The 25,694-nt window shown below is 40.4% G+C and overlaps 1 protein-coding gene across 1 annotated transcript in view; it reads left to right on the forward strand.

The window, feature by feature from the left end:
* Positions 1 to 25,345, forward strand: part of TENT4B (terminal nucleotidyltransferase 4B) — a 284,658-nt gene extending 259,313 nt beyond the window's left edge. The window contains exons 9-10 of the mRNA XM_053715720.1: positions 3,666 to 3,860; positions 24,454 to 25,345. Coding sequence (XP_053571695.1) covers positions 3,666 to 3,860; positions 24,454 to 24,630 — 372 coding nt within the window. The 3' untranslated portion in view covers positions 24,631 to 25,345. The remainder of the gene's footprint in view (positions 1 to 3,665; positions 3,861 to 24,453) is intronic.
* Positions 25,346 to 25,694: the final 349 nt, after the last annotated feature.

A 25,694-nucleotide genomic window follows, 5' to 3' on the forward strand; every position in this document is an offset into this window, starting at 1 on the left:
TCCTGACGTACTGATCTACACATTCATAAGGATTCTGAGACCCTATTTCCCCTCAGAGTGCCTACGAAGGACAGGGTGGAAGACATGAGTGTCAGCCAGGCAGTGAGAATCTTCTCCAGTTTGGAGATGTCACTGATCTCCCAGCTAAAATGCAGATTTATCTACCAATGCCCCTGCAAGATGCTGCTTCTTGTAATATTCTTGGCACTGTACTTGCACTTCCCTGGATGGGCTTGTCTACCAGAAGCAGTCATCTGCAATTTAGGTAAACACATAGATTAAGTAGTGACAGCTAAGTACATTACACCTTTATACCCACGGCGATTAGCAATCTATATACACACACCAAACTCCTCCTAGAGAAGTTTGGGCACTTTTAAAATTTTCTTCAAAAAAGAGGCTATTGTCGCTTTAAAATAATTGTGTAAATAGCTTTAGCACTCTCCAGTGTTACCTGAGAGCTTAATCTTGCGGTGTGGTTTGTAGAGAGCTTCTCCTCCTTCTGAGGTACAGTATCAATATTAGATTTGTCGAGAGAAGCTCCTCCAGTGCTGGTGCAGGTGTTGAGAGACTCTGCATGTCACAGCTTACCAAAAGTATCTATACAGTTTAACTCTTTCATTGCTGCTAACACTTTTACCAGGACTGCTAATTACAGTTTTTAAGGGGCTATTGTAATTAAGTGTACTTTGTTTTATGCATAAGGGTAACAATCTATTACATTGTGCCTTATTTGTTTTCTGATTTAACTGTCCTCTAGGGTTAACTGCATTTTATACTTCTTCAGTGCTTAATTATCTCCCCAGATATATTAACTTTATCCTTACTGTACTTCCTATTTCTTAAACCTACAATAATGGCGCAAATTGATGCAGCTTAGGTCTCTAGACCAACAGCTTTTGAGGGCATATCTACTGATCAGATAACTCCCTCCTGTTACTGTAGGCTTTTTAAGGATATTCCTGTGTGTCGTCCTGCTCAGCTGTGTGCCTAATGTGCTTAGTCTCTATTCCTAGACAGGGGTTTCTAGTGCTGCATTTAAGTCGGTGTTCAGGCATCTGCATCCCAAGAGGTTCTACTAAACTATCTCCAAAATTTACAGAATATATTAACTGTGCTGTTACTTGATGGCTGTCAAACCTCCCACAGTTAAATGCAGACATATGAATTGGGAGTGTGATCCTTCACAGGCCTTTAGTCCACCAGTGTCATCTCATAGGAGTGACCCATCTAAATACCCTGAAGAGAAATTGGGTACTTTGGATTCTGAAGATTTGTATTTTCCAGAACTCGGGGGGGCCCCCTCCTGAAGTGGTGTCAGAGGATTCCTGAGTTAGTGACTAAAGTTTGGAATAAACTATTTATTCTTATGAACCAGTTATTGCTGCAGTCACTGGAGGTAATGGAGCATTCTTGCCACAAGACAAAAATAAAATTCTAAGCATATGTAGGGCATAAGTACATTTTCGTTCCTTATGGCGGTATAAACCCTTAAAACCTTTTCCTTCCTCTGGTTCACCTAAGACTTCTTAGAAACCCAATTGTTCCTATGTAAAATCAAAGCAGGCAAAGTCCATAGTGCGGCCCCCTTTCTAGACAAGTTTCTGGTAGGGAACAGGTTAAATTTGTTTCAGGAGGCTTGGAAGAGGTCTTTTGCAGACCCTTGGTTGTTTGAAATTGTTTTTTCGGGTACAGCTTTTGATCCAACCTTCCACTAGGAAGATTCCTCCTGTCTCCAGATCCTCAAAATTCCTGGCTTGTGTGGCAGATTTGTAAAAGCTATGGGAGTAATTGCTCCAGTTCCCGCCACATAGCTGAGCCATGGAATCTATTCCAACTTCTTTATGGTGCCAAAAAAAAGAATATACTATTTGGCCTATTTTCAAAATGTTGAACAAATTCTTGAAAGTTCCCACTTTCAAGATGGGCGACTCTTCTCACTATTCTTCCTTTAGTGTAGGAGGGTCAATTTATCTCTACCTACAACTTAAGAAATGCTTATTTGCATATTCCCATTCACAGGGACCATGAAAAGTTTCTTTGATTTACCCTCTTAAACAGCACGTTCCCCTTCCCTCTATAACTCAGTGTATGGAAGTTGTAGGCCTCATCAGAGTGGATTTGATTTCAATCAAATTTATTTACATCACAATTTAAATCACTAGTCAGACCGATTTTTAAAATTTTCATTATTAACAGCCATGAATATACAGCATCTTGCTATATAATTAAAAACTAATCCTTATTTCAGTGTGAATAACCTTTAGATTATAATGTATATTAAACTGCAACCGTCTTTAGATGGAGAGAGAAATAATTGATGTTTATCCATCCTGGGCCTCATGGTGGCTGCTGTTCCCTTTGCCAAATGTCATCATCGCTTGCAACAGTTGTCAGTGCTCCAACAGATGAATGGAGACCAAGAGTACTTGTCACAGAAGTCCTGATATTCAGATCTATGTTTAGGATTTAATAAGGATCAAGCCTGTGATTAAACCAGTAACTCCTCATTGGAATCTTCTTCAATCCCCTCCATTTGAATGTATGCATTGGTTAGATCTTCAGCTTTAATCATGAAAGGTTATTTTTCTTTTAGCCATTTCATTTGCTAGAATGATTTCTGAGGTTTCAGCTTTGTGTTGTAAACATCCTTTCCTGTTTTATCATCGACAAGACTGTACTGCAAACACATTAGTTTCTAACACAGTCTCTACAGACACTATTAATCAAAAGATTTATGAACAGCAGAATTCTGGGAAGCACCTTTTTCACAATATTGTTGTTGTGAGGGCTTTAAAGTTTCATGTTGAAGCCACAAAATCTTTTAGACTTTCATCTTTCTTTTTCATCCATTTCTCTTGACCTTACAAAGGTCATAAACCAAGCAGTATTCTTCCTTTAGTGTAGGAGGGTCAATTTATTTCTACCTACAACTTAAAAAATGCTTATTGTATATTCCGATTCACAGGGACCATGAAAAGTTTCTTTGATTTGCCCTTAAACGAGCATTACCAGTTTGTAGCACCCCATTTGGTCTTGCCACAGCCCACATGGTATTTGCCATCTCAGGAGCACCCTATCAAGACTACATTCTGGTGCAGTCGCCAACTGCACAGTTGTCTTTGAACATACTGTTCTTCAACTGTTTTGCACTCATGGTTAGCACGTCAACATCAACTTCAGCCTGAAGGGTTGAGGAACAGTCTCTGTGAGAAGCGGGTAAAGTTATTGCTTTAGCTTTAAGGCCTTAATTTAAAAGGCATACTTGGTTGTGGAGAAGATTCCCTCAGAAAGCATTACTTTTCATTCCACTAGAGCAGTTGCCACTGCTTGGGCCTTCTGGAATGAGGACTCCCTAGACAAATATGTAAGATGGCTACTTGGGAGGTTCTGGGAGAGTGGGAAGGATTACAGGTCTGATATGTAGGGGTGTTTTTAGTGGACTGGATTGTAATCCCACATGTGATGATTTTAAAAAAAAAAAAAGAAGAAAAGTGCATGTATATGTATGTATGGATGTATGTGTGTATTTTTTTTTTTTAAATGTACTGTACATGCAAGTTGCAGTTATTAATGTATGTTTGTGGAAAATGTACTGTATGCCTGTCGCTGCTTGATTGTAAGTGCCAGGTCTCCTTGCATGACACGCCACATATTTCCCGTAGAAGAAAGTCATTAAACGTCTGTGCATTCAGGACTCAGACGGGACACCATTCAAAACCTTGAAGCAGCCATCTTGCCGGCAAACCAGCGACAGCAGACCAGGCCCTCAAGAAACCTTCACTAGCTCATCGCAGCCTAATTGCAAACAGCAAACTAACCAGAGCATAGTTTCTTCAAACAGCAGCAACAAAGGCCAGGTGTGTTGAATACAAAGCCATGTCTATTAAAATTCCAATAAACTAAAATTTTTAATAGATTAGACTTGCAAATTGAAACATGTAGAATTGAATGTACATGTAAACATTTTAGCATCTAATAATTCACATTTATAAATTTAGGATTCTGTTATATAACTATTGCTTTTCTTTAAATATATCGACTATGTGTAGAATTATTATTATTATTACAGCTTGCATTAAATTATGGTTTGTCAAAAAAAAAATAAAAAAATTCTGTAGTACTTATAAAAGTCAGAATCAGCAGCTATATGCTCACATTAAAGGGTGCTTGCTTTTGTAAAGCGCTAGCAAAACTCTGAATTAAAATGAATGTATTATTATGAGGTTTTTAAGCAGTTTAAGGGATCAAATTTTATGGCAAGTAATGACTTAGGTTTTTGTGTAGTTTTGATTACAAATGTATCCTCAGACACTAAACCCAAAGGGGAACACTTTATAAATAATGTGAAACCATACAATTAATATATGCCTATATTTACCTTTTAAAGGGATACTGAACCCAATTTTTTTTTCTTTTATGATTCAGATAGAGCATGTTATTTTATGCAACTTTCTAATTTACTCCTATTAGATTTTCTTTGTTTTTGGTATCTTTATTTGAAAAAGCAGGACTGAAAGCTTAGGAGCCGGACCTATCTTTCGTTCAGCACCTGGGTAGCGCTTGCTGAATGGTGGCTACATTTAACCACCAATCAGCAAGTGCTACCCAGGTGCTGTATGAAAGATTGTCTGGCCCCTAAGCTTACATTCCTGCTTTTCAAATAAAGATACCAAAAGAACAAAGAAAAGTTGATAATAGGAGTAATTTAGAATGTTGCTTAAAATTGCATGCTCTTTCTGAATCATGAAAGAACAAAAAAAAAATGGGTATCCCTTAAGGACCGGGCATTTAGACTAAAACTTCCCCAAAAGACCAGAGCATTTTTAACATTTTTGCCATCATTATATTTAAACAGAAATAGAGCCTTGTTTTTCATATTTACCTATCAAAACTATATATATATATATATATATTTTAGTAGACAACGCAAAGTATTGATCTAGGCCCATTTTGGTATACTTCATGCTACCATTTCACCGCCAAATGAGATAAAAAATAAAATCAAAAATAATTTAACTTTTTCACAAACTTTAGGTTTCTCACTAAAAATTTTTACAAACAGCTTGTGCCATCATGGCACAAATGGTTATAAATGCTTCTCTGGGATCCCCTTTGTTCAGAAATAGACATAAATGGCTTTGGTATTGCTTTTTGGTAATTAAAAGGCTGCTCGCTAATTGCAGCTGCGCACCACACTTGTATTATACCCAGCAGTGAAGGGGTTAATTAAGCAGATTGTAGGGTTAATGTAGGGTTAATTTCAGCTTTATTGTATAGATTACCCTCCCCTGACCCCTCTCAAACAACTCTCTTCCCTCTCCCACCCCCCCAATGTTCACCCCCATCTTAAGTACTGGCAGAAAGTCTGCAGTATGAAAATAAAAGGCTTTATTATTATTATTATTATTATTTTTTATATATACATATATATATATATATATATATATATATATATATATATATATATATATATATATATATATATATATATATATATATATATATATATATATATATATATAAGCAAAATGAGTCAGTTGCACTCTCACAAACAATTTCTCCAAGGGCCAGGGTGCTAGAGTAGGTGATATGTAGTAGAATAGAAAACGGCACTCTCTGGACTTAAATTCAAACAGATAGTTTAATAGGTAACGTTTCGGGGAATGCTCCCCTTCATCAGACCAACAACATACAAGTGAAGCAAACATTTAAACATACCTAGACCCCTCCCCCTTGTGAAAAACCGCCAAAAATGGTTGTCATAGCAACCAGCCTTCCAGTGTATAGTAAATACAAAAAGTCAAACAACATATACAACACTGAACCCCAAACCTAAGTAATCCTTATAGCTGGGCAGTTATAAATAGTTGTACTAAAAACATCCCTTTTCCAAGCCAATCTTACTATATGGAACATAAGATCAACCATAGAGCATACCTGAGTAACAGGCTGTGTGGGCCTATTAAATGCAGCATAAACAATAAATAATCATAGAGAATGGGCAGCACCACATAGAGTAATAGCGTAATCGAGTGATGTGTTACAAAGCAGTGCATCAAACCCTATTTCTTTCATGTAATTAGCAAGAGTCCATGAGCTAGTGACGTATGGGATATACATTCCTACCAGGAGGGGCAAAGTTTCCCAAACCTCAAAATGCCTATAAATACACCCCTCACCACACCCACAATTCAGTTTTACAAACTTTGCCTCCGATGGAGGTGGTGAAGTAAGTTTGTGCTAGATTCTACGTTGATATGCGCTCCGCAGCAAGTTGGAGCCCGGTTTTCCTCTCAGCGTGCAGTGAATGTCAGAGGGATGTGAGGAGAGTATTGCCTATTTGAATGCAGTGATCTCCTTCTACGGGGTCTATTTCATAGGTTCTCTGTTATCGATCGTAGAGATTCATCTCTTACCTCCCTTTTCAGATCGACGATATACTCTTATATATACCATTACCTCTGCTGATTCTCGTTTCAGTACTGGTTTGGCTTTCTACAAACATGTAGATGAGTGTCCTGGGGTAAGTAAATCTTATTTTCTGTGACACTCTAAGCTATGGTTGGGCACTTTGTTTATAAAGTTCTAAATATATGTATTCAAACATTTATTTGCCTTGACTCAGAATGTTCAACATTCCTTATTTTCAGACAGTCAGTTTCATATTTGGGATAATGCATTTGAATTAATCATTTTTTCTTACCTTCAAAAATTTGACTCTTTTTCCCTGTGGGCTGTTAGGCTCGCGGGGGCTGAAAATGCTTCATTTTATTGCGTCATTCTTGGCGCGGACTTTTTTGGCGCAAAAAATATTTTCCGTTTCCGGCGTCATACGTGTCGCCGGAAGTTGCGTCATTTTTTGACGTTATTTTGCGCCAAAAGTGTAGGCGTTCCGGATGTGGCGTCATTTTTGGCGCCAAAAGCATTTAGGCGCCAAATAATGTGGGCGTCTTATTTGGCGCTAAAAAATATGGGCGTCTCTTTTGTCTCCACATTATTTAAGTCTCATTTTTCATTGCTTCTGGTTGCTAGAAGCTTGTTCTTTGGCATTTTTTCCCATTCCTGAAACTGTCTTTTAAGGAATTTGATAAATTTTGCTTTATATGTTGTTTTTTCTCTTACATATTGCAAGATGTCTCACGTTGCATCTGAGTCAGAAGATACTACAGGAAAATCGCTGTCTAGTGCTGGATCTACCAAAGCTAAGTGTATCTGCTGTAAACTTTTGGTAGCTATTCCTCCGGCTGTTGTTTGTATTAATTGTCATGACAAACTTGTTAATGCAGATAATATTTCCTTTAGTAAAGTACCATTGTCTGTTGCAGTTCCTTCAACATCTAAGGTGCAGAATGTTCCTGATAACATAAGAGATTTTGTTTCTGAATCCATAAAGAAGGCTATGTCTGTTATTTCTCCTTCTAGTAAACGTAAAAAATCTTTTAAAACTTCTCTCCCTACAGATGAATTTTTAAATGAACATCATCATTCTGATTCTGATGACTCTTCTGGTTCAGAGGATTCTGTCTCAGAGATTGATGCTGATAAATCTTCATATTTATTTAAAATGGAATTTATTCGTTCTTTACTTAAAGAAGTACTAATTGCTTTAGAAATAGAGGATTCTGGTCCTCTTGATACTAATTCTAAACGTTTGGATAAGGTATTTAAATCTCCTGTGGTTATTCCAGAAGTTTTTCCTGTTCCTAATGCTATTTCTGCAGTAATTTCCAAAGAATGGGATAAATTGGGTAATTCATTTACTCCTTCTAAACGTTTTAAGCAATTATATCCTGTGCCGTCTGACAGATTAGAATTTTGGGACAAAATCCCTAAAGTTGATGGGGCTATTTCTACCCTTGCTAAACGTACTACTATTCCTACGTCAGATGGTACTTCGTTTAAGGATCCTTTAGATAGGAAAATTGAATCCTTTCTAAGAAAAGCTTATCTGTGTTCAGGTAATCTTCTTAGACCTGCTATATCTTTAGCTGATGTTGCTGCAGCTTCAACTTTTTGGTTGGAAACTTTAGCGCAACAAGTAACAGATCATGATTCTCATTATATTATTATTCTTCTTCAGCATGCTAATAATTTTATCTGTGATGCCATTTTTGATATTATCAGAGTTGATGTCAGGTTTATGTCTCTAGCTATTTTAGCTAGAAGAGCTTTATGGCTTAAGACTTGGAATGCTGATATGGCTTCTAAATCAACTCTACTTTCCATTTCTTTCCAGGGTAACAAATTATTTGGTTCTCAGTTGGATTCTATTATCTCAACTGTTACTGGTGGGAAAGGAACTTTTTTACCACAGGATAAAAAATCTAAAGGTAAAAACAGGGCTAATAATTGTTTTCGTTCCTTTCGTTTCAACAAAGAACAAAAGCCTAATCCTTCATCCTCAGGAGCAGTTTCAGTTTGGAAACCATCTCCAGTCTGGAATAAATCCAAACCTGCTAGAAAGGCAAAGCCTGCTTCTAAGTCCTCATGAAGGTGCGGCCCTCATTCCAGCTCAGCTGGTAGGGGGCAGGTTACGTTTTTTCAAAGAAATTTGGATCAATTCTGTTCACAATCTTTGGATTCAGAACATTGTTTCAGAAGGGTACAGAATTGGTTTCAAGATGAGACCTCCTGCAAAGAGATTTTTTCTTTCCCGTGTCCCAGTAAATCCAGTGAAAGCTCAAGCATTTCTGAATTGTGTTTCAGATCTAGAGTTGGCTGGAGTAATTATGCCAGTTCCAGTTCCGGAACAGGGGATGGGGTTTTATTCAAATCTCTTCATTGTACCAAAGAAGGAGAATTCCTTCAGACCAGTTCTGGATCTAAAAATATTGAATCGTTATGTAAGGATACCAACGTTCAAGATGGTAACTGTAAGGACTATCTTGCCTTTTGTTCAGCAAGGGCATTATAAGTCCACAATAGATTTACAGGATGCATATCTGCATATTCCGATTCATCCAGATCATTATCAGTTCCTGAGATTCTCTTTTCTGGACAAGCATTACCAGTTTGTGGCTCTGCCGTTTGGCCTAGCTACAGCTCCAAGAATTTTTACAAAGGTTCTCGGTGCCCTTCTGTCTGTAATCAGAGAACAGGGTATTGTGGTATTTCCTTATTTGGACGATATCTTGGTACTGGCTCAGTCTTTACATTTAGCAGAATCTCATACGAATCGACTTGTGTTGTTTCTTCAAGATCATGGTTGGAGGATCAATTTACCAAAAAGTTCATTGATTCCTCAGACAAGGGTAACCTTTCTGGGTTTCCAGATAGATTCAGTGTCCATGACTCTGTCTTTAACAGACAAGAGACGTCTAAAATTGATTTCAGCTTGTCGAAACCTTCAGTCACAATCATTCCCTTCGGTAGCCTTATGCATGGAAATTCTAGGTCTTATGACTGCTGCATCGGACGCGATCCCCTTTGCTCGTTTTCACATGCGACCTCTTCAGCTCTGTATGCTGAATCAATGGTGCAAGGATTACACAAAGATATCTCAATTAATATCTTTAAAACCGATTGTTCGACACTCTCTAACGTGGTGGACAGATCACCATCGTTTAATTCAGGGGGCTTCTTTTGTGCTTCCGACCTGGACTGTAATTTCAACAGATGCAAGTCTCACAGGTTGGGGAGCTGTGTGGGGATCTCTGACGGCACAAGGAGTTTGGGAATCTCAGGAGGTGAGATTACCGATCAATATTTTGGAACTCCGTGCAATTTTCAGAGCTCTTCAGTTTTGGCCTCTTCTGAAGAGAGAATCGTTCATTTGTTTTCAGACAGACAATGTCACAACTGTGGCATACATCAATCATCAAGGAGGGACTCACAGTCCTCTGGCTATGAAAGAAGTATCTCGAATTTTGGTTTGGGCGGAATCCAGCTCCTGTCTAATTTCTGTGGTTCATATCCCAGGTGTAGACAATTGGGAAGCGGATTATCTCAGTCGCCAAACGTTGCATCCGGGCGAATGGTCTCTTCACCCAGAGGTATTTCTTCAGATTGTTCAAATGTGGGAACTTCCAGAAATAGATCTGATGGCGTCTCATCTAAACTAGAAACTTCCCAGATATCTGTCCAGATCCCGGGATCCTCAGGCGGAGGCAGTGGATGCATTATCACTTCCTTGGAAGTATCATCCTGCCTATATCTTTCCGCCTCTAGTTCTTCTTCCAAGAGTAATCTCCAAGATTCTGAGGGAATGCTCGTTTGTTCTGCTGGTAGCTCCGGCATGGCCTCACAGGTTTTGGTATGCGGATCTTGTCCGGATGGCCTCTTGCCAACCGTGGACTCTTCCATTAAGACCAGACCTTCTGTCACAAGGTCCTTTTTTCCATCAGGATCTGAAATCCTTAAATTTAAAGGTATGGAGATTGAACGCTTGATTCTTGGTCAAAGAGGTTTCTCTGACTCTGTGATTAATACTATGTTACAGGCTCGTAAATCTGTATCTAGAGAGATATATTATAGAGTCTGGAAGACTTATATTTCTTGGTGTCTTTCTCATCATTTTTCTTGGCATTCTTTTAGAATACCGAGAATTTTACAGTTTCTTCAGGATGGTTTAGATAAGGGTTTGTCTGCAAGTTCCTTGAAGGGACAAATCTCTGCTCTTTCTGCTCTTTTTCACAGAAAGATTGCTATTCTTCCTGATATTCATTGTTTTGTACAAGCTTTGGTTCGTATAAAACCTGTCATTAAGTCAATTTCTCCTCCTTGGAGTTTGAATTTGGTTCTGGGAGCTCTTCAAGCTCCTCCCTTTGAACCTATGCATTCATTGGACATTAAATTACTTTCTTGGAAAGTTTTGTTCCTTTTGGCCATCTCTTCTGCCAGAAGAGTTTCTGAATTATCTGCTCTTTCTTGTGAGTCTCCTTTTCTGATTTTTCATCAGGATAAGGCGGTGTTGCGAACTTCTTTTGAATTTTTACCTAAAGTTGTAAATTCCAACAACATTAGTAGAGAAATTGTGGTTCCTTCATTATGTCCTAATCCTAAGAATTCTAAGGAGAAATCATTGCATTCTTTGGATGTTGTTAGAGCTTTGAAATATTATGTTGAAGCTACTAAGTCTTTCCGAAAGACTTCTAGTCTATTTATCTTTTCCGGTTCTAGAAAAGGCCAGAAAGCTTCTGCCATTTCTTTGGCATCTTGGTTGAAATCTTTAATTCATCTTGCCTATGTTGAGTCGGGTAAAACTCCGCCTCAAAGGATTACAGCTCATTCTACTAGGTCAGTTTCTACTTCCTGGGCGTTTAGGAATGAAGCTTCGGTTGATCAGATTTGCAAAGCAGCAACTTGGTCCTCTTTGCATACTTTTACTAAATTCTACCATTTTGATGTATTTTCTTCTTCTGAAGCAGTTTTTGGTAGAAAAGTACTTCAGGCAGCGGTTTCAGTCTGAATCTTCTGCTTATGTTTTTCATTAAACTTTATTTTGGGTGTGGATTATTTTCAGCAGGAATTGGCTGTCTTTATTTTATCCCTCCCTCTCTAGTGACTCTTGTGTGGAAAGATCCACATCTTGGGTAATCATTATCCCATACGTCACTAGCTCATGGACTCTTGCTAATTACATGAAAGAAAACATAATTTATGTAAGAACTTACCTGATAAATTCATTTCTTTCATATTAGCAAGAGTCCATGAGGCCCGCCCTTTTTTTGTTGTGGTTATGATTTTTGTATAAAGCACAATTATTCCAATTCCTTATTTTATATGCTTTCGCACTTTTTTATCACCCCACTTCTTGGCTATTCGTTAAACTGAATTGTGGGTGTGGTGAGGGGTGTATTTCTAGGCATTTTGAGGTTTGGGAAACTTTGCCCCTCCTGGTAGGAATGTATATCCCATACGTCACTAGCTCATGGACTCTTGCTAATATGAAAGAAATGAATTTATCAGGTAAGTTCTTACATAAATTATGTTATTTCTATTTTCAAAAAATAAGCATACTACATTATACAACATTTGTACAAAAAGATCATTGCAGTGTTCTCAGTCTACAGTACCTTCAGGGATCATAAATGCAGCGTATAACAAATGCCATAATAATCCAAATGAACTGGATACACCATCCTAGTAACTATAACTCTCCATATGTACAAATACTAAGTAGCAATAGTGGAGATTGCCATACCTAATCGCAACAGTAGCAAAGCTGAGACATCGCGTGAGGCAGAGGAGTCAGCCTCTACATAGTGTTACAGTCTGCACCGTATCCCTCATAATTAAAGAGGTGCGCATGCGTATCTCATCTAGGCGATCCACCCCTAAGGCACCTATTGGCTGTAGAGGACAAGCCCCTCTATGTGTATGAAATATGACTCACGAGTACTGGCTTTACCTGTGAACCGGACCCAGCGAAGGTATTTAAATTTAGACACACTAAGGGAAAGATGTGAACAATATATGGAGAAAAGTATATTTAACCCCATAAGTTCATATGTACCTCTAATTACTGGGTGCCTAAGTCCCTATTATGTGTACACCCCAGGCAAATGATAAAGTGAGGGAAATGTACGTATCCTCAGAGTTCGCTTAAGGATTATGCGCAAGATATCCTGGTTCTGTTATACGTGATCCAGTGTAACGGTACATAGACACAGAGCTAAAGGGAGAATTAATACAAATAGGTTAAACAGATATTGTGATAAAAATGCCGACTGGATCGCATAGTGCAATATCTAGCATGGGGGGTGAGGAAAAAATTTGTACACGGAATAGTTAAGCCCTGGTAATCCATAGTCAATTGTCACTTGTGCCAACAAGGGGAGTACTACCCATATAGTAGGCAAGCAGGGATAGGGCAAAAATAAATGTAAAATAGGCATTTAAGGGGGTGACTACTATTAAAAATTTCCAATCAGATACACAACAATGGGAGAGAGTCATATCATATCATGAGAGATCATAAAAAACAATGCCAGACTATACCCATATTAAGACCTCTGGGGTGTATGGTATCCAATTTGAAGATCCACTCCGCTTCTTTTTGTAGAAGACGAGTGTCCCTATCACCACCCCTAGGCAGAGGGGGTACATGATCAATGAGCTTGAATCTAAGGTCAGAAACAGAGTGACCCATTTCCATGAAATGTCTGGCCACCGGTTGGTCACTCTTCCCTTTTTCAATAGCAGTTCGAATCGCACTCCTATGGTTGGCCATTCTCTTTTTGATGTCGTCCGAGGTTTTACCGATATAAAAAAGGCCACAGCTGCAGTTCAACATATACACCACAAATTTCGTGGTGCATGTTAGATAGTGCTTAATCTTGTAGGTTGTATTGTTGTGTGGGTGTCTGAACTGTTTGCATTGCAACATAGAATTGCATGTTACACAACTAGGACATTTGTAAGATCCCCTCTTGGTAATTGGTGTTACTTTATTATAGCTGTCAGTGGGGTCTGTTTTCATCAGAATGTCCTTTAGGTTCCTTCCCCTTTTGTATCCAATCCTAGGCGGTCCATAGTGCTGATAGGGTAATGATGGGTCAGTCTGGATGATCTCCCATTTTTCTTTTAAAGTTGCCCCCAGTGTCCTTGTACTGGGAGTGTATGACGTGATAAAGTTCATTCTCTTCTGGTTGTCTTGTTTAGTAATCTCCATATTCACCTGTGACCTTGCTTCCTTTACAATGTTATTTTTGTATCCCCTGCTGTAAAATCTTGACTCCATTTCATTTAATTGTACCTCCTTCCTTTCAGCTGTAGTATTGTTGCGGCAGACTCTCAGCATTTGTGCCCTGGGTATTGCTTTTATGAGCGATCTTGGATGATAGCTGGAGGCGTGTAACAGTGTATTCCTGTCAGTGGTCTTTTTAAAAAGAGTAGTTCCAAGTCTATTGTCAACCTTAAAGATCCTTAGATCCAGGAAGTCCATTTCATTATAACTGGAAACCTCTTTAAGTTGGACTGGACCCCCTATTTCATTCAGGGAAGTGACCCATTCACCAAAGGATTCGATCGTTCCTCTCCAAATTACCACAATATCGTCAATGTACCTCTTGTAAAAAAGTATCTGTGTGTTGTCATATACCTTGAATATGCTTTCCTCAACATACTCCATATATAGATTTGCAAATGCGGGGGCCATGTTCGAACCCATGGCTGTCCCCATGAGTTGCAGGTAGAATCTTCTCTCAAACCTAAAATAGTTCAATTTGAGACAAAGGGATAGAAGCTCAACAATAAAACTGGTTGGTGGTCCCACATATGGGCACTTATCAAGGCAGTTGGTGATAATCTCCATCCCTTTCTCATGAGGTATAATGGTATACAGACTTGTGACGTCGAGGCTGGCAAGCACGTCACCTGGTTGTATGTCAGTCAGTGTAGAGAGGTCCGTGATAAGGACAGAGGAGTCCCGTAAGTAGGACCGCATGTTCACCACTAGGGGTTGTAGTAGAGAGTCAACAAACTTTGCCAGGGGTTGCAGCAATGATCCCCGTGCTGAAACAATGGGGCGCCCAGGTGGTTGTATTAACTGTTTGTGTATTTTTGGTAACGTATATAGTATTGGTCTCACTGGGTGGTCTGTAGTCAACCAATCTTTTGTGGTTGAATCTATCCAATTTAAACGTGCTGCATGTTCAATAACAGAATCAATTTGTGTTTTATATTTAATGGTCGGATCACTGGGTAAAGGCATATAGGTAGAAGTGTCCGATAACTGTCTGTCAATTTCTGCTTTGTAATCCTGGTAGTCCTGCAGGACAACTGCACCACCCTTGTCCGCTGGGCGTATGACTATAGTAGAGTCATTCCTGAGGGTTTGTACCGCCTCCCAATCGTTTGCTGTCATGTTGTGTCATGTTAGGAACCTAAAGGACATTCTGATGAAAACAGACCCCACTGACAGCTATAATAAAGTAACACCAATTACCAAGAGGGGATCTTACAAATGTCCTAGTTGTGTAACATGCAATTCTATGTTGCAATGCAAACAGTTCAGACACCCACACAACAATACAACCTACAAGATTAAGCACTATCTAACATGCACCACGAAATTTGTGGTGTATATGTTGAACTGCAGCTGTGGCCTTTTTTATATCGGTAAAACCTCGGACGACATCAAAAAGAGAATGGCCAACCATAGGAGTGCGATTCGAACTGCTATTGAAAAAGGGAAGAGTGACCAACCGGTGGCCAGACATTTCATGGAAATGGGTCACTCTGTTTCTGACCTTAGATTCAAGCTCATTGATCATGTACCCCCTCTGCCTAGGGGTGGTGATAGGGACACTTGTCTTCTACAAAAAGAAGCGGAGTGGATCTTCAAATTGGATACCATACACCCCAGAGGTCTGAATATGGGTATAGACTGGCATTGTTTTTTATGATCTCTCATGATATGATATGACTCTCTCCCATTGTTGTGTATCTGATTGGAAATTTTTAATAGTAGTCACCCCCTTAAATGCCTATTTTACGTTTATTTTTGCCCTATCCCTGCTTGCCTACTATATGGGTAGTACTCCCCTTGTTGGCACAAGTGACAATTGACTATGGATTACCAGGGCTTAACTATTCCGTGTACAAATTTTTTCCTCACCCCCCATGCTAGATATTGCACTATGCGATCCAGTCGGCATTTTTTATCACAATATCTGTTTAACCTATTTGTATTAATTCTCCCTTTAGCTCTGTGTCTATGTACCGTTACACTGGATCACGTATAACAGAACCAGGATATCTTGCGCATAATCCTTAAGCGAACTCTGAGGATACGTAAATTTCCCTCACTTTATCATTTGCCTGGGGTGTACACATAATAGGGACTTAGGCACCCAGTAATTAGAGGTACATATGAACTTATGGGGTTAAATATACTTTTCTCCATATATTGTTCACATCTTTCCCTTAGTGTGTCTAAATTTAAATACCTTCACTGGGTCCGGTTCACAGGTAAAGCCAGTACTCGTGAGTCATATTTCATACACATAGAGGGGCTTGTCCTCTACAGCCAATAGGTGCCTTAGGGGTGGATCGCCCAGATGAGATACGCATGCGCACCTCTTTAATTATGAGGGATACGGTGCAGACTGTAACACTATGTAGAGGCTGACTCCTCTGCCTCCCGCGATGTCTCAGCTTTGCTACTGTTGCGATTAGGTATGGCAATCTCCACTATTGCTACTTAGTATTTGTACATATGGAGAGTTATAGTTACTAGGATGGTGTATCCAGTTCATTTGGATTATTATGGCATTTGTTATACGCGGCATTTATGATCCCTGAAGGTACTGTAGACTGAGAACACTGCAATGATCTTTTTGTACAAATGTTGTATAATGTAGTATGCTTATTTTTTGAAAATAGAAATATAGGGTTTGATGCACTGCTTTGTAACACATATCTCGATTACGCTATTACTCTATGTGGTGCTGCCCATTCTCTATGATTATTTATTGTTTATTGTTTATGCTGCATTTAATAGGCCCACACAGCCTGTTACTCAGGTATGCTCTATGGTTGATCTTATGTTCCATATAGTAAGATTGGCTTGGAAAAGGGATGTGTTTAGTACACCTATTTATAACTGCCCAGCTATAAGGATTACTTAGGTTTGGGGTTCAGTGTTGTATATGTTTGACTTTTTGTATTTACTATACACTGGAAGGCTGGTTGCTATGACAACCATTTTTGGCGGTTTTTCACAAGGGGGAGGGGTCTAGGTATGTTTAAATGTTTGCTTCACTTGTATGTTGTTGGTCTGATGAACGGGAACATTCCCCGAAACGTTACCTATTAAACTATCTGTTTGAATTTAAGTCCAGAGAGTGCTGTTTTCTATTATATATATATATATATATATATATATATATATATATATATATATATATATATATATATATATATATATATATATATATATATATATATTTTTTTTTTTTTTTTCTGCAGTGTAGGATCCCCCCCTCTACCTATCAGCCACCTTCTTAGGTACTGGCAGCTGTCTGCTAATACTGAGTTTGCAATATTTATTACATGTTTTTTTTTTCTTTATTTTTTTTCTTCTTCTTAATATAAGGAGAGTCCACGGCATCATTCCTTTCTGTTGGGAAATACTGAACCTTGCCACCAGGAGGAGGCAAAGACACCCCAGCCAAAGGCTTGAATACCTTTGCCCCCATCCCCCAGTCATTCTTTGCCTTTTATCACAGGAGGATGGCAGAGAAGTGTCAGATTTCGGAGTAGTTCCTTAGGAAGGGTATCTGCCCTTCAATATGGGACTGGAATTTTAAGTAGTCTTGTCAGCCTCACTGTGAGAGCATTGACGAAAGTTAGTCTGGAGATGCAGGGAGAGTCTTTCTGAGAACCCATCCAGACTGCCTGCTAACAGCTCCTAAGCAATCAGTGTTGACGAGTTTCACTGCCTGCTTGTTTTCTCACTCAAGTCCATGTCAGGAGTGATGCTACAAGACTGTCACACTTGAGAGGCTGTGTTTCTGTTAAGACCATTTCAATTTTTTTACATATGTTCAAAACGCTAGAAGACAGGGTCACTGTGTGGTTCCTTTTATCTTAATAGTACCATGGTTTAATATCTCCTGAGGGGGATTATTGAACAGTGGGGATTAATCAAATGTGATGTGTTGATTTTATGCTGCTTTATGTGTGAGATTTCATTGGGCTCATAGGCTGTTTGTTTTGTGGCTGGAATGCACAGGTTTTTACTTTCACTTTAAATGCGGCGCAGCTTGTAGCTTGGCATGCTTTTTCTCATAGCAGGGGCGGTTCTGCCTTACGCACCATGTGACCGGGAGTGGTCTTGCTTTCACTTCCTCTTTCCAGACCGAGCTGGTTGTTGGAGAAGACGCTATTTCTCTGCATTATCTGGGTCTAGGAGGTAGTGAGTGCCCTTGCCATTGGGAGTATAAAGGTGCCGTTTTTTTGAGAAATAAAGAATATTTATTTCTCTTACTTGGTGTATCCAGTCCACGGATTCATCCTTACTTGTGGGATATTCTCATTCCCTACAGGAAGTGGCAAAGAGAGCACACAGCAGAGCTGTCCATATAGCTCCCCCTCAGGCTCCGCCCCCCAGTCATTCTCTTTGCCGCTCTAACAAGTAGCATCTCCACGGGAGGGTAAAGTGAATGTGGTGTTAGAGTTTCAGAATTATCTGCTTTGCAGTGTGATTCACCCTATCTGGTGTTCCATGCAGATAAGGTTGTTTTGCGTACCAAACCTGGTTTTCTTCCGAAAGTTGTTTCTAATAAGAATATTAACCAGGAAATCATTGTTTCTTCTCTGTGTCCTAATCCAGTTTCTAAGAAGGAACGACTATTACACAATCTTGATGTGGTTCGGGCTTTAAAATTCTATTTAAAAGCAACTAAAGATTTCAGACAAACATCATCCTTGTTTGTTGTCTATTCTGGTAAGAGGAGAGGTCAGAAAGCGACTGCTACCTCTCTTTCCTTCTGGCTGAAAAGCATCATCCAATTGGCTTATGAGACTGCTGGACAGCAGCCTCCTGAACGAATTACAGCTCCTCCACCCGAGCTGTGGCTTCCACATGGGCCTTCAAGAATGAGGCTTCTGTTGAACAGATTTGTAAGGCAGCAACTTGGTCTTCACTGCATACTTTTGCCAAATTTTACAAATTCGATACTTTTGCTTTTTCGAGGCTATTTTTGGGAGACAGGTTTTGCAAGCAGTGGTGCCTTCCGTTTAGGTTACCTGACTTGTTTCCCTCCCTTCATCCGTGTCCTAAAGCTTTGGTATTGGTATCCCACAAGTAAGGATGAATCCGTGGACTGGATACACCAAGTAAGAGAAAACAGAATTTATGCTTACCTGATAAATTACTTTCTCTTACGGTGTATCCAGTCCACAGCCCGCCCTGGCAATTAAGTCAGGTTCAAATTTATCTTTGTAAAACTACAGTCACCACTGCACCCTATGGTTTCTCCTTTTTCTCCTAACCGTCGGTCGAATGTCTGGGGGGGGCGGAGCCTGAGGGGGAGCTATATGGACAGCTCTGCTGTGTGCTCTCTTTGCCACTTCCTGTAGGGAATGAGAATATCCCACAAGTAAGGATGAATCCGTGGACTGGATACACCGTAAGAGAAAGTAATTTATCAGGTAAGCATAAATTCTGTTTTTCTGTGTCCTGCTGTTATTAGCTTAATCTATGAAGGATTATGAGATATTAGAGGGTACTCCCTCTATTCCAAATAGTAATACCTATTTATATTGTGAGGAGAGCTTGGTATGCCTGCCCTCTCAACTATGTTCCACATGCCTTGACAATTTTGTTCGGTCAAAGAAGGTTAATCCTTTTAGTACCACTGAGCCATCCACCTCTGAGGACTCACCGTCCCGTGAGGTGCATAGTCCCCAACATTCATCTCCTTCTACACACACAGCTTCCCGTAGCACGCTTAATCCTCCTGGAGGGGGTCTTTTACCATCAGATTTTGCTGCACAATTAAAAACGGTGGTGTCTGAGGCCCTCAGTGCTTTACCTCGCCCTGCTAAATGCAAGCGATAGGTTAAACATAGCTTTCCTGCCCCGGGGTCATCATGTAATTTATTGGTTTTCTCTGCTCTGCCTCAGTTATCCGAGGATGAGTCGCACTCTGAGGCTTCAGAGGGTGAACTTTCTGGGGCGGAGTCTGTTGCCTCTAAGCCTGCTGCTGCGGAGGAACCAGCCTTTAGATTTAAGATTGCACACTTACATTTTCTTCTAAAGGAAGTCCTGTCTATATTAGAGGTTCCAGAGGCCAAGCTGCCTGTTGAACCTTTGATTCCTAAATTAGACAGAGTTTACAAGGACAGGGTAGTGCCTTTTAACATTTCCTGTGCCTCTAAAGATGGCAAACATTATTAAGAACGAATGGGACAGAATTTGATCTTCCTTTCTTCCTTTAAAAAATTATTCCCAGTTCCGGACTCTCACTTGGAGTTGTAGGGTTCCGTCCCTAGGGTGGATGGCACCATCTCCACACTTGCCAAGCGTACTACTATCCCGCTTGAGGATAGCTCGTCATTAAGAGAACCAATAGATAAGAAGATGGAAACTCTTCTAAGAAAGATGTTTCAACATACGGGATATTTATTTCAACCGACAGCTGCCATTGTTCTGGTTGCTGGAGCAGCTACCTACTGGTGTGACTCCTTTTTTGAATTGATCGTTGTGGAGGGTCCCCTTGACGTTATCCAGGAAAGAATTAAAGCCTTGAGAATTGCTAATACTTTTATATGTGATGCAAACATGCAGATTATTTGCTTAAATGCTAAGGCTTCTGGCTTTTTGGTTCAGGTCCTGGTCTGCAGATATGACTTCTAATACCAGACTTCTTTCCCTCCCCTTTAAGGGAAAGATTTTATTTGGTCCAGGCCTGTACTCCATTATCTCCACGGTTATAGGGGGCAAGGGTGCCTTCCTACCGCAAGATAAAAAGAACAAGTCGAAGGGGCAAGTTTCTAATTTTCGTTCCTTTCATTCTGATAAATCCCAACGACAGCAACCCTCCACTAAGCCCGAGCAAACCAAGAGCACTTGGAAGCCGCCTCAGTCCTGGAATGAATCCACGCAGAGCAAGAAGCCCGCCAAGACTAAATCGGCATGAAGGGGCGGCCCCCGGTGCAGCACTGGATCGTGTAGGGTGCAGACTGTGGCTCTTTTTAGACGCTTGGTTCAGGGACATGTAGGATTCATGGGTCCTGGAGGTCATAGCTCAGGGATACAAGATAAGTTTCAAGTCTCATCCACCCAAGGGCAGATTTCTCCTCTCAAGCCTGTCTTCCAGGTCAGAAAAGAGGGAAGCCTTTCTGGGGTGCGTGCAGGATCTGTCCTCCTTAGGGGTCATTGTCCTAGTGCCTATCGCAGTAAGGTTTGGGATACTATTCAAACCTTTTCGTGGTCCCAAAGGTAGGAAGGAACTTTCCGCCCGATTCTGGACCTAAAGTGCTTAAACAAATTTCTAAATGTCCCCTCGTTCAAGATGGAGACGAAGGACAGTTCATGACCACTATAGATCTGAAGGATGCTTACCTTCATGTTCCAATCCACAAGGATCACTTCCAGTTCCTAAGGTTTGCGTTCCTGGACCAGCATTTCCAGTTCATTGCACTTCCATTTGGTCTTGCTACTGCTCCAAGGATTTTTACGAAGGTTCTAGGGGCTCTTCTAGCCGTTGACAGAACCCGGGGTATTGCAGTAGCTCCCTACTTGGACGATATTATGGTACAAGTACCATCTTTTCGTCTGGCGGAGGGCCATTCAGAATCTCTTCTTTCTCATCATGGATGGATGTTAAACCTAGAAAAGAGTTCGCTTATTCCAAGTACCAGGGTGGATTTCATGGGTACTATTATAGACTCCATATCCATGAGGATATTTCTAACAGACCAGAGATGTTGCAAGCTAGCTTCGGCATGTCTTTCCCTTCGAACCTCCTTAAGGCACTCTGTGGCTTGGTGTATGGAGGTGATTGGTCTCATGGTGTCCAGCATGGACATCATTCCCTTTGCCAGGTTCCGTCTCAGACCGTTGCAACTGTGCATGCTAAGGCAGTGGAATGGCGATCATTCAGATCTGTCTCAACAGATTTCTCTGGACAAACGGTCGAGAGAATCGCTCTCTTTGTGGCTCTGTCCAAGTCATCTGTCCCGAGGGACATCCTTCTTAAGACCATCCTGGGAGATTGTGACTACGATTGTGACTACGGACGCAAGTCGCTCAGGATAGGGAGCTTTTTGGGGTGCCAAGAAGGCACAGGGCCTGTTGACTCAGGAGGAATGTTACCTCCCGATCAACATTTTGGAACTTCGGGCAATCTTCAATGCTCAGAAGGCTTGGCCCCTTCTGGGTTCGTCCCAGTTTTATCAGATTCCAATCAGACAATATAGCCTCGGTGGCTTACATCAACCATCAGGGGGGAACGAGAAGCTTCCTAGCAATGAGGGAAGTATTTTGGATCCCGGAGTGGGTGGAGGCCCACAGCTGTTCGCTGTCAGCGATCCACATTCCGTGTGTGGACAACTGGGAAGCGGATTTTCTCAGCAGACAATCCTTTCATCTGGGGGAATGTTCTTTCCATCACAAAGTGTTTGCAGAGATATGCAACAGGTGGGGGACGCCATAGATAGATCTCATGGCCTCCCATCTCAATACCAAGCTACTCAGATATGGGTCAAGGTCCAGGGATCCTCAGGTGGAGCTAATAGATGCATTGGCAGTGCCTTGGAGGTTCAGTCTAATTTACCTTTTCCTGCCGTTACCTCCCGCTGTTACCACTCCTTCCTCGTATAGTAGCTCGCATCAAGCAGGAGCGGGCATCACTGATACTGATTGCTCCATCATGGCCGCGAAGGATGTGGTTCGCGGATCTGGTGGGGATGTCATCATCTTTTCCGTGGCAGTTACCTTGTCGCAGGGATCTGCTGGAAACACGGTCTTTTGTTCATCAAAATCTAGATTCTGAGGTGGACTGCGTGGAGATTGAACGCTTAGTTCTAGCTAGGAGAGGTTTTTCTGAGAGAGCTATTGATACTCTCATTCAAGCTCTTAAGCCGGTTACTTGTCGCATCTATCATAAGGTGTGGAGAGCTTACTTATTCTGGTGTGGAGCGTGGATTTTCCTGGCATAAAGGTTGCCAGGATCCTGTCATTTCTCCAGGATGGCCTGGAGAAGGGCCTTTCTGCCAGATTTCGGCCCTGTCTGTTTTACTGTACAAGAGGGTCTCGGAGCTTCCAGATGTACAGTCCTTTGTTAAGACTCTGACTAGGATCAGACCTGTGTTTCCTTGGAGTCTAAATCTTGTTCTTAAGGTGTTGCAGTGGGCTCCGTTTGAGCCTATGCATGAAATTGACATTAATTAAACATAAATTGTTCTCCTGGAAGGTTCCTTTTCTTCTGGCTATTGCTTCTGCGCGCAGAGTATCTGAGATTGCTGCTTTGCAATGTGAGCCTCCTTATCTGGTGTTCCAGTCTGATAAGGCTGTCCTACGTACTAAGTTAGGTTTTCTTCCCAAGGTCGTGTCAGAGATTGTGTTTCCTTCCTTGTGTCCCAATCTTTCTTCGAAGGAACGCTTGCTTCATAATTTGGACGTGATTCGTGCCTTGAAGTTCTATCTTAAGGCTACTAAGGATTTTAGACAAACTTCTTCCTTATTTGTTGTCTATTCTGGGAAGCGTAATGGCCAGAAGGTCTCTTTGACTTCCTTATCTTTTTGGTTAAGGTGTGTTATCCGTTTGAGGTTTATTTCCCGCTGTCTCATAAGCCAGAGGATTACGGCTCTTTCTACTTGAACAGTGGCTTCCTCTAGGGCCTTTAAGAACGAGGCTTCTATGGATCAGATTTGTAAGGCGGCAACCTGGTCCTCCTTACAAACTTTTTCTAAATTTTACAAGTTTGATGTTTTGCTTTGACTGAAACAGCTTTCGGGAGAAAGGTTTTGCAGGCTGTGGTGCCCTCAGATTAGGGTCCTCCTCTCTTTTTGTCCCTTCCGTTATCATTCAGTGTCCTCTAGAGCTTGGGTATAAGTTTCTCAACAGTAAGGAATGATGCCGTGGACTCTCCTTATATTAAGAAGGAAAACATAAATTATGCATACCAGATAATTTCATTTCCTTCTGTATAGGGAGAGTCCATGGCCCCGCACATGATCACCGATGGGCGGCCCTCTAAATTATATTTTTCTTCTGACACCATTTGTACCCTGATACTTCTCCTACTGTTCCTTGTTCCCTCGGCAGAATGACTGGGGGATGGGGGAAGTGGGAGAGGTATTTAAGCCTTTGGCTTGGGGTGTCTTTGCCTCCTCCTGGTGGCCAGGTTCAGTATTTCTCAACAGTAAGGAATGATGCTGTGGACTCTACTTATACAGAAGGAAATTCAATTATTTGGTAAGTATAATTTGTTTTTGTTTTTCTGTTTTTTTAAAAGGTGATTTTTTTTTTCTGCAGTGTAGCTGCCGCCCCTCCCTCACAGATCGCTTTTCCACCCCTTTCTACCATAGGAGCCCCCTCTCCCCCTCCCTCCTTTCCCCTTACTGCCACTCTAAAAAAAAATTTCATAGTGGTTGCTCCCGTCCCCCCTAGCGATGGGCCACCCACGCGCCTCCCTCCTACACCACCAACGATCGGCACCACCGCCGCCCGTCTATTTCTGCACTACCACACTCATGGGGCATGCAGAAACAGCACAATCTCGCTACTTTTAGCGAGATCGCGGCAGAGAGAGGCCTAGGACAGCCGTGTCGTACAGAGTACGGCGCTGGTCGTTAAGGGGTTAAACTCTTAGAACTGTTCTGGTTAATTCGCAAGAATCTATTTTCAGGGGGAAAATCAACATGTTTTAAATGCTATATTTCATATGTACAATGTCCCTATAAATGTACACATTTAGACTGTTTTTTTGTTTCATTTGGGAATATTTTTTTTTTTTTCTGAAGCCATTACATTATTTTGTCTATCTCCTTTTCAGCATGGAGCAACCAGATTATTTCGTTCCACCTCATCCAGCAAAAGTTTTCAGAGTCAGCCGAACACTAGTCATGGCACATCCGTGCCAAGTAGGCACCCGCAAAGTGGTAGAGCACAACACCAGCACTTCAACAGCAAGAAACGCAAGCACAAGCGGGAGACAGACCTGTGCAGATAGCTGCCGTGTGCCACACCGAACTATTTCTCCACTTTGTGCAACAAAACAGTTTACAAAGCAACAGACTGTTAAAACAGCAAATTGTCTTGTTTCCTTCTGTTTTCATTTTCAGAACGGACTACAAAATGGATCATGAGGATTTGCAACCCCAGACAAGAAAAAGGAAAAAAAACTCAAAAATAAGAAAGCTGCTCATTTGATGAAACATTTAGGGGGAAGAAAGATTTTTGCACTTCTGTATTTGCTCCATTATATAAGTCTTCGGAACTGGTGAACTCATATCCAGAGGTTTATAGGCTAATGAGAACAAAAATAAAAAAGCAACATTTTCAGAAAGGGTGTATTTTGCAGAAACCCCCCACATTTCATGGGACGTTAATTCTGCATGATTTTTTTAATCATTTTGAATATTCTACCATTTTATTGTGCGTTCAATGATATAGGAAGCTGCATTTTTTTTGTAAAAGTCTATTTACTTTTTACATAAAACTAAAAAAAAAAAAAAAAAAAAATTGAAAAGAAAATTGAAAAAAAATTGAAACAATAAGCTTATAAATAATTGAACTCAGGACCAGTCTGGGAAATATATCCATATTTTTTTTAATAGCCCAGTTATGTTTAAAAGAAACCACAAATTATCTAAAAAATAAATAAAAAAAAGTGAATGGATAACTGAATCTATCCCATAAGACGATTAAATATATATGTATGTGAGATATATATATATATATATATATATATATATATATATATAATATATATATATATATATATATATATATATATATATATATATATATATTGTACATATATATAGATAACTAAATTGATGTATTCTTTAAACCTCATCCAGATCCAGCAGGTGCCTTTCACCACAAATGGCCATTGTTTAATTTAATTTTCAGATATTATTATTAAGCCTTAAAACTGTTGGGAGTTTTGCAGTTTCTCAATGCAGTTTGCTCTGTCCTCCTGTATCATTACCCTGTTTTTTTGAAAATTCCTGTTTTTGCTCAACCTAATATCTGCCAAAAAAGCCATGAACATTGGCGAATTGCTGACAC

The sequence above is a fragment of the Bombina bombina genome, chromosome 1 (assembly GCF_027579735.1).
Source record: "Bombina bombina isolate aBomBom1 chromosome 1, aBomBom1.pri, whole genome shotgun sequence".
Classification (NCBI taxonomy): domain Eukaryota; kingdom Metazoa; phylum Chordata; class Amphibia; order Anura; family Bombinatoridae; genus Bombina; species Bombina bombina.